The sequence below is a fragment of the Dysidea avara genome, chromosome 10 (assembly GCF_963678975.1).
Source record: "Dysidea avara chromosome 10, odDysAvar1.4, whole genome shotgun sequence".
NCBI lineage: Eukaryota > Metazoa > Porifera > Demospongiae > Dictyoceratida > Dysideidae > Dysidea > Dysidea avara.
Genome location: NC_089281.1, coordinates 16,844,159 through 16,859,349, shown reverse-complemented (window position 1 = coordinate 16,859,349; position 15,191 = coordinate 16,844,159). Strand labels below are relative to the sequence as shown.

At 39.7% G+C, this 15,191-nt stretch overlaps 1 protein-coding gene across 1 annotated transcript in view; it reads right to left on the bottom strand.

Moving 5' to 3' along the window:
- LOC136269094 (zinc transporter ZIP4-like) overlaps positions 1-8,463 on the bottom strand; it is a 28,050-nt gene extending 19,587 nt beyond the window's left edge. The window contains exons 1-2 of the mRNA XM_066064554.1: positions 8,257-8,463; positions 7,970-8,203 (exon numbers count right to left, since the gene is read on the bottom strand). Coding sequence (XP_065920626.1) covers positions 7,970-8,203; positions 8,257-8,424 — 402 coding nt within the window. The 5' untranslated portion in view covers positions 8,425-8,463. The remainder of the gene's footprint in view (positions 1-7,969; positions 8,204-8,256) is intronic.
- Positions 8,464-15,191: the final 6,728 nt, after the last annotated feature.

Genomic DNA, 15,191 nt, shown 5'->3' with positions numbered 1-15,191 from the left:
GGTAAACTCACCAGCAAAATTGCACATCAGTTAAAACAAAACTAAAAATACCTCAAGTTTCACAGTCAACAAGCTGGTGAATCCAAACCTCTGAACAGTGACCAGTTGAAGTGACACCTGCATGAGGCTAAAATGAATGAAATTTGCTTATACTTAAGAGTGAGTCCCCCTTCAAAGGAAATTCTCATACAAATAATACTATCTTAGTAGACTAGAGCACTTTTAATAATGCTATCGTTGGTTTTTGACATGTAAACCAATAAATTTCGATGCACGAGACAAAAAACCTTGTATGAGCTAACTACCAAGTGATGGCATGCAGGCATGTCCCACGTATTTTCTGAAAATATAGTCATTTTGATAAGGCTACTTAATTTTAACAACAAAGATATAACAGCTGGCACAATGTACAAACATATGAACTACATAGTTAATGATGAATTTGTATTGGTGCACAAGCTACCTGACTCACATATACCACTAGTTGCATGTCTTATATTGACCATCCTTCATTATTTATATAGCAACACTGGCACTATATGTGGTACTATGTGGGTGAGGGTGCAGGCACAACTTAAATTAATGTAAACAATGTGTACTAATATTATAGTCCCATAGCTATTAACTAAGGCAATTAGTTAATTACATCAGCATTACTTTCAACACCAACACAATAGCCTAGCGACAATGTTCTATCCAGTGGAATATATAAAACCAAGAGTTCATAATATATCTAATCAAAAACAGCCAAGCTGTAAAAAAAGGTGCGGCCCCCAAAAAGGCCATGGTGAAAAAAGATGTGAAATCCAAGGTGGCGGCCAAGAAATGGCTGTGATGGTAGGTTAATGGTTACATTTTAATAACGACAATTCAGGTGAATTTGGTGCCAAGACCAAGCGGCACAAAATTCACTTGAATTGTCGTTATTAAAATGTAACCATTAACCTACCATCACAGCCATTTCTTGGCCGCCACCTTGGATTTCACATCTTTTTTCACCATGGCCTTTTTGGGGGCCGCACCTTTTTTTACAGCTTGGCTGTTTTTGATTAGATATCACTTCTTTTTGTATTTGTATACTGCAAAGCCAGCCTATGGCTGGCTTTGGGGCTTTTTTAACCCATGTGTTTTTTTCTTTACCACAGGAAGAAGAAAAGAACTTAAAGAAGATTTTTAATGCTTCAATTGTTTTTGATTTTATTAGTAATTATACAAATTATATACATATGTTTATTACATGCCCATTATTCCCCACAGGATATTTTTTTGCAGTTGATCTCTCTACTGGGTGACTTGAAATGTAGCTGAACTATATACAGGATGGTTTCTTTGTAGCTGAACTCTCTACAAGGTGACCTCTTCTAGCTGGTCTCTCTACAGGGTGATTTGTTTCTAGCTGAACTCTCTACAGGTGATTTGTTTGCAGCTAAACTCTCTACATGGTGGTTTGTTTGTAGCAGAACTCTCTACATGATGGTTTCTTTGTAGCTGAACTCTCCATAAGGTGACTTCGTCTAGCTGAACTCTCTACAGGGTGATTTGTTTGCAGCTGAACTCTCTACATGATGGTTCCTTTGTAGCTGAACTCTCTACAAGGTGACTTTGTCCAGCTGATCTCTCTACGGGGTGATTTGTTTCTAGCTGAACTCTCTGCAGGTGATTTGTTTGCAGCTGAACTCTCTACATGATGGTTCCTTTGTAGCTGAACTCTCTACAAGGTGACTTTGTCCAGCTGATCTCTCTACGGGGTGATTTGTTTCTAGCTGAACTCTCTGCAGGTGATTTGTTTGCAGCTAAATTCTCTACATGGTGGTTTCTTTGTAGCTGAACTCCCTACATGATGGTTTCTTTGTAGCTGAACTCTCTACAAGGTAACTTCTTCTCTACAGGGTGATTTGTTGTAGTTGAATTCTCTACAAGGTGGTTTGTTTGAGGCTGAACTCTCTACATGGCGGTTTCTTTGTAGCTGAACTCTCTACAGAGTGATTTGTTTGCAGCTGAACTCTCTACATAATGGTTTCTTTGTAACTGAACACTCTACAAGGTGACTTCTTCTAGCTGATCTTTCTACAGGGTGAATTGTTGTAGCTGAACTATCTATAAGGTAACTTCTTCTAGCTGATCTCTCTACAGGGTGATTTGTTTGTAACTGAACTCTCTGCATGATGGTTTCTTTGTAGCTGAACTCTCTTCAAGGTGACTTCTTCTAGCTGATCCCTCTACAGGGGGATTTACTTGTAGCTGAACTCTCTACAAGTGATTTATTTGCAGCTGAACTCTTTATGTGGTGGTTTCTTTGTAGCTGAACTCTCTACAAGGTGACCTCTTTTAGCTGATCTCTCTACAGGGTGATTTGTTTCTAGCTGAACTCTCTACAGGTAATTTTTTGCAGCTAAACACTCTACATGGTGGTTTCTTTGTAGCTGAACTCTGTACATGATGGTTTCTTTGTAGCTGAACTCTTTACAAGGTGACTTCTTCTAGATGAACTCTCTATGGGGTAATTTCTTTGTAGCTGAACTCTCTATATGATGGTTTCTTTGTAACTGAACTCTCTACAAGGTAACTTCTTCTAGCTGATCTTTCTACTGGGTGATTTGTTTGCAGCTGAAATCTCTACATGGTGGTTTCTTTGTTGCTGAACTCTCTACAAGGTGAATTCTTCTACCTGATCTCTCTACAGGGTAATTTGTTTGTAACTGAACTCTGTACAAGTGCATTTTTGTGGGTGATCTCACTGCAGGTTGATTTGTTTGCAGCTGAACTCACTAAAGGGTGATTTTGCTTGTAGCTGAACTCCTTGCATTGTGTCTAGTTTCTAGCTGATCTCTCTACAGGGTGATTTGTTTGTAGCTGATCTCTCTACAAGTTTATTTGTGTGTAGCTGATCTCTCTGCAGGTTGATTAATTTGTAGCCGATCTCTCTACAAGGTAATTTGTTTGTAACTGAACTGTCTATAAGGTGATTTATTTGTAGCTGATCTCTCTGCAGGTTGATTTGTTTTAGCTGAACTCTCTACAGGGTGATTTACTTGTAGCTGAACCCCTTACATTGTGTCTAGTTTCTAGCTGATCTCTCTACAGGGTGATTTGTGTGTGGCTGATCTTTCTACAGGTTGATTTGTTTGTAGACGATCTCTCTACAAGGTAATTTGTTTGTAGCTGAACTCTGTACAAGGTGCTTTTTTGTAGGTGATCTCACTGCAGGTTGATTGTTTTGTAGCTGAACTCACTAAAGGGTGATTTGCTTGTAGCTGAACTCCTTACATTGTGTCTAGTTTCTAGCTGATCTCTCTACAGGGTGATTTGTTTGTAGCTGATCTCTCTACAAGTTGATTTGAGTGTAGCTGATCTCTCTGCAGGTTGATTAATTTGTAGCCGATCTCTCTACAAGGTAATTTGTTTGTAGCTGAACTCTCTATAAGGTGATTCGTTTGCAGCTGAACTCTCTACATGGTGGTTTCTTTGTTGCTGAACTCTCTACAGGGTGTTTTGCTTGTAGCTGAACTCTCTACAGGGTGATTTGTTTCTAGCTGATCTCTCTACAGGGTGATTTTTGTAGCTGACCTCTCTTCAGGGTGATTTTTTTCTAGCTGATTGCTCTACAGGTTGATTTGTTTGTAGATGAACTCTCTAAAGGGTAATTTGCTTGTAGCTGAACTCCTTACTTTGTGTCTAGTTTGTAGCAGATCTCTGTACAGGGTGATTTGTTTGTAGCTGATCTCTATACAAGTTGATTTGTGTGTAGCTGATCTCTCTGCAGGGTTATTTGTTTGTAGTCGATCTCTCTACAAGGTAATTTGTTTGTAGCTGAGCTATCTATATGGTGATTTGTATGTAGCTGATCTCTCTGCAGATTGATTTGTTTTAGCTGAACTCTCTACAGGGTGATTTGTTTCTAGCTTATCTCTCTACAGGTTGATTTGTGTGTAACTGATCTCTCTACAAGCTGATTTGTTTGTAGCTGATCACTCTGCAGGTTGATTTGTTTCTAGATGATCTCTCTACAGGTTGATTTGTTTGTAGCTGAGCTCTCTGCAAAGTGTTTTGTTTGTAGTTGATCTCTCTACAAGGTGATTTTTTGTAACTGACCTCTCTTCAGGGTGATTTGTTTCTAGCTGATATCTCTACAGGTTGGTTTGTTTGTAGCTGAACTCTCTACAGGGTGATTTGCTTGTAGTTGAACTCCTTACATTGTGTCTAGTTTGTAGCTGATCTCTCTACAGGGTGATTTGTTTGTAGCTGATCTCTATACAAGTTGAATTGTGTATAGCTGATCTCTCTGCAGGTTGATTTGTTTGTAGCCGATCTCTCTACAAGGTAATTTGTTTGTAGCTGAACTATCTAAAAGGTGATTTGTTTGTAGCTGATCTCTCTGCAGGTTGATTTGTTTTAGCTGAACTCTCTACAGGGTGATTTATTTGTAGCTGAACTCCTTACATTGTGTGTAGTTTGTAGCTGATGTCTCTACAGGGTGATTTTTTTGTAGCTGAACTCTCTACAGGGTGATTGCTTGTAGCTGAACTCCTTACATTGTGTCTAGTTTCTAGCTGATGTCTCTACAGGGTGATTTTTTGTAGCTGAACTCTCTACAGGGTGATTTGTTTCTAGCTTATCTCTCTACAGGTAGATTTGTTCATTGCTGATTGCTCTAAAGGTTGATTTGTTGCAGCTGAACACCCTGCAAAGTGTTTTGTTTGTAGCTGATCACTCTAAAGGGTACTTTGTTTGTAGCTGAACTCTCTCCACAGTGACTTGTGTGTAGCTGAATTCTGTGTAACTGAATTCTCTAGAGAGTGACTTAATTGTAGCTGAATTCTCTACACAGTGCATGACTTGTTTATAGCTGAACTTTCTTCAGTGTGACTTGTAATGTTCTGAATCTCTATAGTGATATATTTGCATAACTCTCCACATGGTGACTGTCTTCTTGCTGAACTGTCTATAAGATTAACTGTTTGCAGCTGAACTCCCTACAGAATAACTTGTGATGTAATAAAATTCTATAATGGAATAAATAAATTAGCCGAATGCTCTATTAGGGTGACTGTTCTATTAGAGTATCTCGATCTCGCATTTGCTACACGGAGTTGGCTTTCGAATCATAACTCAGTGGTTTGTAATCCGATTCTTCTGTACTACTGCAAGGACTTTCTATGAAGATTATTCCAGCTATACACCGATTTTCAGCTCATTGCTCTAAGCGGTTTGCCTAGTAGGCGTGAAAACTAATACTTTTTTATTCATAAAAATCGATCGCGTAATTGTGACACAGGTTGGGTTTTGTGTCATATCTCCGTGGTCTTTATCTCGATTCCTTTCAAACCACCAAAAGGCACTCCTACGATGGTTACTCCATCTACATAGCAATTTTCAGCTCATTCCATGAAGCGGTTTACCCTGTAGGCGTGACAACAAATCGATCTTGTTTTACGCGAATAATCGGTCATAACTCCTGAACCATTCATCGGATTTGTACCAAATTTGATGCTAGGATTCGCCTTTGGACTCCCTTTCTGTGTGCCAAATTTCAAGGCGATCGGAGTACGCGTTTGCTTGTTATAGCAATTTTTGCAAGTGTGCGAAAAGACGAAGAAGAAGAAGAAAAAAAAAACGAAGAAAAAAAAACGAAACTTTGGCAGCTCGTATCTCGGAAATGGCTGGAGCGATTTCCTTCAAATTTGGAATGTAGACTCCCTTGGCTGGCGGGCAACTGTGTAGCAAATTTGGTTCCAATCAGATAAGTGATCACCGAGATACAAATGTGTGAAAATGACGTTTTCGTTCTTCCTGTCAATATACTCACGGGTGTGGCGCGCCAGCTTCTTGGGCCGCACGACACACTACCGTGTGTCTTGATACTAGTGAATTTAAAAATTGTTAATTTAGAAATGGAAGTAGGGATCAAGCGATAAAAACTACTGAAACAAGTGATTTGAATGATGGCAACTATTACAACATAGCTTTGTGGGGAAATCCTTACATTGGCATCTCACCACGTCACCATATATGTTCAATGCCAAAGTAGGGATTTCCCCACAAAGCTATGTTGTAATAGTTGCCATCATTCAAATCACTTGTTTCAGTAGTTTTTATCGCTTGATCCCTACTTCCATTTCTAAATTAACAATTTTTAAATTCACTAGTTTGTTAACTTTTTTTGGTATAGGTATATTGATCTTTGGCACTGACTGCTCTATTAGAGTATCTCGATCTTGCTGCTTGCTTTATGCAAGCTGCTCAATTACTAAATTGAAAGGCATGCAGGGTTTCTATCTCCTGTTTTCTACAATTAGTTACAGCTGGACCATTAATAATGGGCGTGGTCCACAGATCGTTAAGTACGAGCACGCGCTCTGATTGATAAGGGCGTGGCAGTGTGTTCTTACTTCACTAGGCTGTTTGATCGCTTTGCAAGTGTTGCTATACAGGCATCTACTTGCCCTTACAGTACGGAATCCGTTATTAGTTTTGTGGCGTCCGAATACGACTGCTCTAAGGAAAGTGTCGATACGAATTATTAACGCCTCCGTGACTGGAAAAGAAGAAGACGATCCGTAATTGAAGATAGAAGGAAAGGCAAAGCGCAGAAGGCAGACACTCGTCGGAACCCGAAAAGGCACATCCCAGCAGCGAGTTAAATTTTGTGGCAAAGAATGGTGATCCTTCGCTGCTTCGTTTGGCCTGTAGCCTTGCGAATGTGGTCAGGCAGGCAGGCAGGCTGGCAGGCAGGCAGGCTGGCAGGCAGACGAAAATTTCTGTTTTAGCGATTTTTTAGAAATAAAATTCCAGCACTTTTCTAGTCGTTTCCTGATATATAACGCTAGAAATAAAGTTAGAAACTTGAAGACTCTTTACTAAAAGGTTTATTTGCTGTGTGAGATATTTCTAGGATGATTTTTGAGGGATCGAAATTTGAGGCGCGTGCCAAATCCACCCCGATCCCTACTTAAACAGTACTATCGTACTGTTTGATACTAAGGAGAGTATCCTACTCTCATATACCCCTGTAGAAAGGCGTATCGTGAAGTTATGACATAACACTTCTGAGTTCGCCCGTTTTTCTTTGTATAATTAATGTGTCATTAGTTGAACATGGTATCGATTCAACGCATGCCTAACAACATCGCTAGCAACCAAATTAACTCCAGCTCTAAGCATTTCTCGCCGAACTACAATCGTTCCTTCATGGGTTAAGACCGCTTCGTAGGCGTTTCTTGTTAGGCCATTCGCGGATACGGCTATCCTGAGCGTCGCTAGTGTAAAATGGTGCTAACGATTCCTGCACTTTTATGGCTGCTCGTACATCACAAACCACAACATCTTGTCGTCACGTCATAACTTCATGATACGCCCTTCTACAGGGGTATATGAGAGTAGGATACTCTCCTCAGTATATATATTATGAACTCTTGATAAAACATATTACAGCCTTGGTAATCCGTTGTGATATGTAACCTTTGTTGTGGTTCCTAAGAACGAAAGTGAATCAATGATCATGCACACACTCAACCCGATAATTATATACAATTACATGAAATTAGCACGGGGGAAAAAATCCTGACTGCCTGGCAGACTTTGAGCGTATAAATCGGATGGCTGCAGGTTTGAGGCTGTCTAGGTCCAGTCAACTTTTTATTTCTCCAACATACATAAATATAGCTAACGTCTTTAAACAGCTAGCTATAGGACCAGGTATCTTAATTACAGACCTTCAGCACTTGTGCTTAAGCCTTGACATTAAAAAATAAGACACAATTGGTGTCACTGTTAGCGTCCTGTAGTGTCACTAGTCCACCCCTATACTTATAGTTGGATAAAGGCTGAATTGTTCTTAGGATAGAGGATCATTAAAGGTGCACATGAAGGTCTCTACAATTGCATAGGACAATTAGCTATGTGCTAATGCAGAGGGAGCTATAGGTGGAGCATAGCTATGTATATTTTGTGGATGCTTAATAATCCTCACCACAAAATCCACAGAATAGTATTCCTCTAAGTTGAGTTTAAGCCCCACAACAAAACGAGACAGTTGATTAGGAGAAACTAGTGCGCCATCTGACCACCACTTTAAAGCGGAATAGCGAAGGAGGACGTGATTCTTCAAATTGCAGGCCAACTTAGGAGATAAGAACTGATACAGGACGGCACACTTATCTCCCGTCAGTCTTTCAATCAGCAACGCAGAAGCACAGGTCGCGGTCTAAAAGGAATGAAATGATGCCATTCAGCGAGTTTAATAGCTATATGGCTAACCTCTGATTGACATATCTCTTTAGTTAAGTCTCTCTCTTCCAAACAAGTAACATTCAAAGCGCGGTAAAGTTCTTCTACACCGTGACTGTTAATTGCCTGCAGGCTACAAAATAGCTCGCAAAATAGAAACAGCGTGACGATCAATCTTCCTTTATTGATCGGAGCCATATCACAATGTGAGTTTCTGCCAAGGCAAATATACAGCTACATCCCAATTCTATATATATTTTAAATGAAGCCAGACACGAGACAGCCGGCACATTCAGGTTTGTTTCATACCGGAAGTATTTTTTAAAAATTCCCGCCTACCACCGGAAATAATTTGATCGCAAATCTTTGGGATAGTGGTGGCCCAATCCACTTCGATCTATGAGCCGTCACAGTAAACTATAAGGCACTTCCAAACTATAAAACAGTGGATGGCTTCCATGGAACTCCCCCCTCTACTACTAGTGGAAGGCTGGTCTGGCGGCGCCCGCCTTCTAGTCTCTTGGCAAAGAGAATAGACTGAGCTTTGATCACTACATTGCTGAATTATAAGGTTGAAGTATGCAAAGTACGAGTTACATGCCTCTAAAAATCTTTAGACACTTTTCAACTGTTTTGTGAAGGCTATACAAAGTCCATAGCTAGTTATCGGCTGTAGTTGATACCTTATAGTGAGCCCACTCAGCTGTCAGCCATGTCTTATCCCCCTCTGTTATATGATGTCACAAAACCAACAGTTTGCTCCCCATGTATAGCTATATAGGCTGAGTCGAAGTCCATGCGGCCCATGTATTTCCACCAACCAAAGGCAGATTCTGAGAAGACCGGTGTTGCTATATTGGCTGTATGTGATATGCATGTATTGTTTTAATTGATCATCTATTCAGAACTCAGTGGGGGTCAAACAACAATATTGAATTTTAGCCCTCAAATTTCATATTTCAATCCAAATTTCAATGGTGACATTTCAGGAAATTTCTGTTATAAGCTCTGCCACGTATTTTACTCATTAAGCCATGAAAGAACTGATGACTGTTATACTAATATCACTATAAGTTGTGCACAGAAAATATTTGACAGATTTCACATTTCAAATTTCAGCACTTTAATCATGGAGTGACAGACCCCTCACTTCAGAAGCACATATTATATAGCATCTTCAATACCTGTTGGGTTTATGGCATTTCCAGACATACCATACTATGGTATGGTAGTATACTTATATTAAGGGATCATGAAAATTTGCACACACTTTCTCGCAGAAAATATTGACCAGAAACCAGCCTCACAATACCTCTATGGCACCTTGGTATGCAGTACTGGTTAGGCCAAAAAGTGCCTCCAGTACAACAGAAACGCTTCCAACAGGGCAATTGGAAACAGCGGAAATGGAAACCAGAAACGGAAAGTCGAAATGGAAAACAGAAATGGTATATACATGTATTCTAGAGTAAACGCCTCACTTAGTGGTCTCCTCTTACAGACCACTTTTTTACAAAGACCACCTCTGTACAAAGACCACGTTGTACTTACGTTTTAAAGGCATACTTGATGATCTTATTGTGGTCATCTTTATAAAGACTACCTCTCCACCTCTTTACATGGTAATTTTCAAACATGAATTTCATAACTCATAGAAAGGGGTCAATTATTATGTCATCTTCCATATTTGGTCCACACTTCACTCAAGTCATCTATCATCATCATTTAGTAATATGTCATACAAAAATAGTCCATGTGAGTGAAATGTAGCTAGTACATAAGTTGATGAAACCAGCTGGTTATAGTCAACTCAGTGTAACTTCTGAGGCATTTTCACTTGGCGCAGTCTTATACTATAGTGGGCAATTGGAAACAGTGGAAACCTGCACCTACTGCATCAATGAAAAAAGAGGTCTCATAAGGAAATGTTGACCTTAAAAGTCTAGCTGTTTTGATAAAGTCATAAAATAGATGTTTGGAATCTATAAATTGTGAAGATGTGGTCTTTGTAAAGAGGGTGGTCTTTATAAAAGGTGACCATGAAGTGGTCAGGTCAGTATGCCTTAGCCATCTTTGAGCAATGTGGTCTTTGTACAGAGGTGGTCTTTATAAGAAAGTGGTCTTAAAGAGGTGGCCACTAAACAAGGGTTTTACTCTAGGGTACATTTATATGATGATTTGACCATTTCCGTATTCCATTTCCACTTTCTGTTTCCAGTTTCCATTTCCACTGTTTCCAATTGCCTGTTGCAACAATTTTTTTTAGCCTGCCTGCCTGCCTGCCTGCATGCCTGCCTGCCTGCCTGCCTGCCTGCCTGCCTGCCTGCCTGCCTGCCTGCCTGCCTGCCTGCCTGCCTGCCTGCCTGCCTGCCTGCCTGCCTGCCTGCCTGCCTGCCTGCCTGCCTGCCTGCCTGCCTGCCTGCCTGCCTGCCTGCCTGCCTGCCTGCCTGCCTGCCTGCCTGCCTGCCTGCCTTCAGATGAGTGTAACTCAATAACAGCTAAGGCTGCAAGCTTGATTTTTTCACTGTTAGGGCATCACTTCAACCTGACATGCACAGGTGCCTTTGCATGAATTATCTGTATTTTCTGTAGCAAGTTAATTGATTACAGAGGTGCTTCTCATACTGTTCTTTGTTTCTATCATTGTGTATAATGAGCTGGACAATGCTGAAAACAAAGCATAATCCCCCACTTCACTCCTCAGTAATTGATAGTTGGGGTGTCCATTGAGACAAAAGCACTCGGTCTGACACCATTCTTTCTTAGGGATCACAGAAATAATAAGTAGTGGAACAAGGGAGGTTGCCTACCCCTGAAGATATATGTATCAATCCCTAGTATATAGACTGAACAAGTAGTAGGGATTAAATGTCCACTAGTTCATCTTCAGATGTAGTCCCTTGTTTCACTACTTTTTATTCTAATTTTTCCTTATACCTGTAGCTATATATGAATTGGCTAAAAAGGATGTTGACAGACAGTTCCGTGTAGGCAGCTCAGGGGCAGAGACTGTACACTAGTATTCCAAAGTAGGGAGAGGGGCAAATCGTGTGGGGTGGTTGAAGTGTTTAAAAACTGTAGCTACCTTAGTGTGCGAAACACACTAGCATGTAAAGCATGCCAATGCTAGGGGGATCTGTGGGCATGCCCCCCACAGAAAATTTGAATGCTTTTGAGATTGAATCTGAGAGCATTTTCAGCGGTGTATGTGCACTTCAATAGGATACTCCCATAATATTATGGCAATGGCTATCATTAAAATACTGAACAAGTAGATACATCAGTAAATAAAGTCATTTCAGATAGACTCATGTACTGGCACATGAATCTGTTAATGGAGATAGATTGAATAAATTGGATAACAGAACAAACGGTACTTTCTGCTGAATGTTCTATTAGAGTAGTTACAGTGACTGCGCTTTATGCACTCCCAGCACTGCTTCACATAGTATCTCATTCTTGCATAACCTTTAATTAATTAGCACAAATCAAATATTCTACTAAATCAAGGAAAAGTAAGTTGGCTAATGGCTAAAAAGTGGTACAATAGTTGCTGTACTTTAGCAACTGGGCATTAGAAAAAGTGAGGCTCCACTCTTCAAAGTGGGGAGGGCCTTTGCTCCTCCTTCCCTATTTCTCTGTCCCTGCACTAGCTAGCTGCTCCTGTCAGCAAGTCTTAAAATGAGAAAAAGAAACAGGGATAAAGGATCACTGAGATCTTCATGTTTGATGGCAGCAGGGAGTGCAAGTAGGGCAAAATTTATGATAGTGGAGACTATATTAAAATCGGTAAATAGCTAGTTGATGCAACTAGTACAGTGTGAGTACAGTCAGTATGCAGAGCATGCATGTAACACACCTGTGAATTATAATCTGCATTGATTGCTGCTGGCACAGTAATTAATATAATAATAACATATAGGGTGCATGCTCCTACAGCAAATTTTGAAAGCTTTGCCTTCTGAGTCAATTTTGACTTTTGAATCAGTGTTGTTGTATTACTAGAACTAAAACTAAAATACTTTACTTTTAGTTCAGTATTTTTACTTTTAGTAAGCAAATTTTAAATATTTTAAATTTAAAAACTAATCAAAACTAAAACTAAAATTCATTTCCATGCTGAAGTACTATATAACTAAAACTTTTAGTTCAGCAAATTTACTTTTAGGTAACTAATTTTAAATATAGTACTCCCTCAATTATCTGACCCCTTAGGACCAAGACATTTTCAAAAAGTTCAGGTAATCAAAGCCCATTCATTTATATATATCTAATCCAAAACAGCCAAGCTGTAAAAAAAGTGTGTGGCCCTCAGAAAGGCTATGGTGAAAAAAGATGTGAAATCCAAGGTGGCGGCCAAGAAATGGCTGTGATGGTAGGTTAGTGGTAAAAATTTTAATAATGACAATTCAGGTGAATTTTTGTGCCGCTTCACAAAAATTCACCTGAATTGTCGTTATTAAAATTTTTACCACTAACCTACCATCACAGCCATTTCTTGGCCGCCACCTTGGATTTCACATCTTTTTTCACCATAGCCTTTCTGAGGGCCGCACACTTTTTTTACAGCTTGGCTGTTTTGGATTAGATTTCATTTCTTTTTGTATTTGTATACCCCAAAGCCGGCCTATGGCCAGCTTTGGGACTTTTTTAACCTATGTTTTTTTCTTTACTACAGGAAGAAGAAAAGATGAAGTAATGTACTTTAAATATTTTATCAGTAAATGTACAAATTATATATACTGTATAATACATATGTGACCGGATTTGCGAAAAGGGGTCCAATTTGCCAACTTTGACAATTGATAACTTCAGATTGGAAAGAGCTATTGCCTTGATATTTGGGCAGTGGTGAGCACCACTATAGCTGAATACATGGTGAAATGTTCAGGTTAATAATTATGTTACTTGAACACTGAGTTATGGTCTCCAACATTTACGGAATTGGATGTGTGTGGAAGACCCCTTTTCGCAAATCCGGTCACATATATTGATTACAGAAATCTCCATGGTGGTTTCTTTGTAACTGAACACTCTACAAGGTGACTTCTTCTAATTGCTCTCTCTACAGGGTGAATTGTTTGTAGCTGAACGATCTACAAGGTAACTTCTTCTAGCTGATCTCTCTACAGGTGATGTGTTTGTAGCTGAATTTTGTATAGGTGATTTGTTTGCAGCTGAGCTCTTTACAGAATGGTTTCTTTGTAGCTGAACTCTCTAAAAGGTAACTTCTTCTAACTGATCTTTCTACAGGGCAATTTGTTTCTGGCAGAATTTTCTACAGGGTGATTTCTTTGCAGCTGAACTCTCTACATGGTGGTTTCTTTGTAGCTGAACTCTCTACAAGGTAATTTCTTCTAGCTGATCTCTCTACAGGGAGATTTGTTTGTAGCTGAACTATCTACAAGGTAACTTCTTATAGCTGATCTCTACAGGGTGATTTGTTCGTAGTTGAATTCTGTACAGGTGATTTGTTTGCAGCTGAGCTCTTTACAAAATGGTTTCTTTGTAGCTGAACTTTCTCCAAGGTAAGTTCTTCTAACTGATCTTTCTACAGGGTGATTTGTTTGTAGCTGAACTATCTACAAGGTAATTTCTTCTAGCTGATCTCTCTACAGGGCGATTTGTTTGTAGCTGAATTCTGTACAAGTGATTTGTTTGCAGCTGAGCTCTTTACAGAATAGTTTCTTTGTAGCTGAACTCTCTACAGGGTGATTTGTTTGTAGCTGAAATCCCTACAAGGTAACTTCTTCTAGCTGATCTCTCTACAGGGTGATTTGTTTGTAGCTGAACTCTCTACAGGTGATTTGTTTGTAGCTGAACTCTACAAGGTGATACTTCTAGGTGATTTCTCTACAGGATTCCTTGTTTCTAACTGAACTCTCAACAGGGTGATCTGTTCATAGCTGAACTTTCTACTGGGTGATTTGTTTGCAGCTGAACTCTCTAAATGGTGGTTTCTTTGTAGCTGAACTCTCTACAATGTGACTTCTTCTAGCTGAACTCTCTACAAGGTGACTTGTTTCTAGCTGATCTCTCTACAGGGTGACTTGTTTCTAGCTGAACTCTCTACAGGTGATTTGTTTGTAGCTGAACTCTCTACATGGTGGTTTCGTTGTAGCTGAACTCTCTACAAGGTAACTTCTTCTAGCTGATCTTTTTCACTGCATATTTGTTTGTAGCTGAGTTCTCTACAGGGTGATTTGTTTGCAGCTGAACTCTCTACATGGGAGTTTCATTGTAGCTGAACTCTCTACAATGTGACTTCTTCTAGCTGAACTCTCTACAGGGTGACTTGTTTCTAGCTGAACTCTCTACAGGTGATTTGTTTGCAGCTGAACTCTCTACATGGTGGTTTCTTTGTAGCTGAACTCTCTACAAGGTAACTTCTTCTAGCCGATCTTTCTACAAGGTGATTGAGTTTTTTGCAGCTGAACTCTTTACATGGTGGTTGCTTTGTAGCTGAACTCTCTAAAAGGTGACTTCTTCTAGCTGAACTCTCTACAGGATGATTTGTTTGCAGCTGGATTCTCTACGTGGTAGTTTCTTTGTAGCTGAACTCTCTACAATGTGACTTCTTCTAGCTGAACTCTCTACAGGGTGACTTGTTTCTAGCTGATCTCTCTACAGGGTGACTTGTTTCTAGCTGAATTCTCTACAGGTGATTTGTTTGCAGCTGAACTCTCTACATGGTGGTTTCTTTGTAGCTGAACTCTCTACAAGGTAACTTCTTCTAGCTGATCTTTCTACAGGGTGATTTGTTTGTAGCTGAATTCTCTACAGGGTGATTTATTTGCAGCTTAACTCTCTACAAGGTGACTTCTTCTAGCTGAACTCTCTACAGAGTGATTGATTTTTTTTGCAGCTGAACTCTCTACATGGTGGTTTCTTTGTAACTTAACTCTCTACAGGGTGATTTGTTTGTAGCTGAACTCTCTACAGGGTGATCTGTTCATAGCTGAACT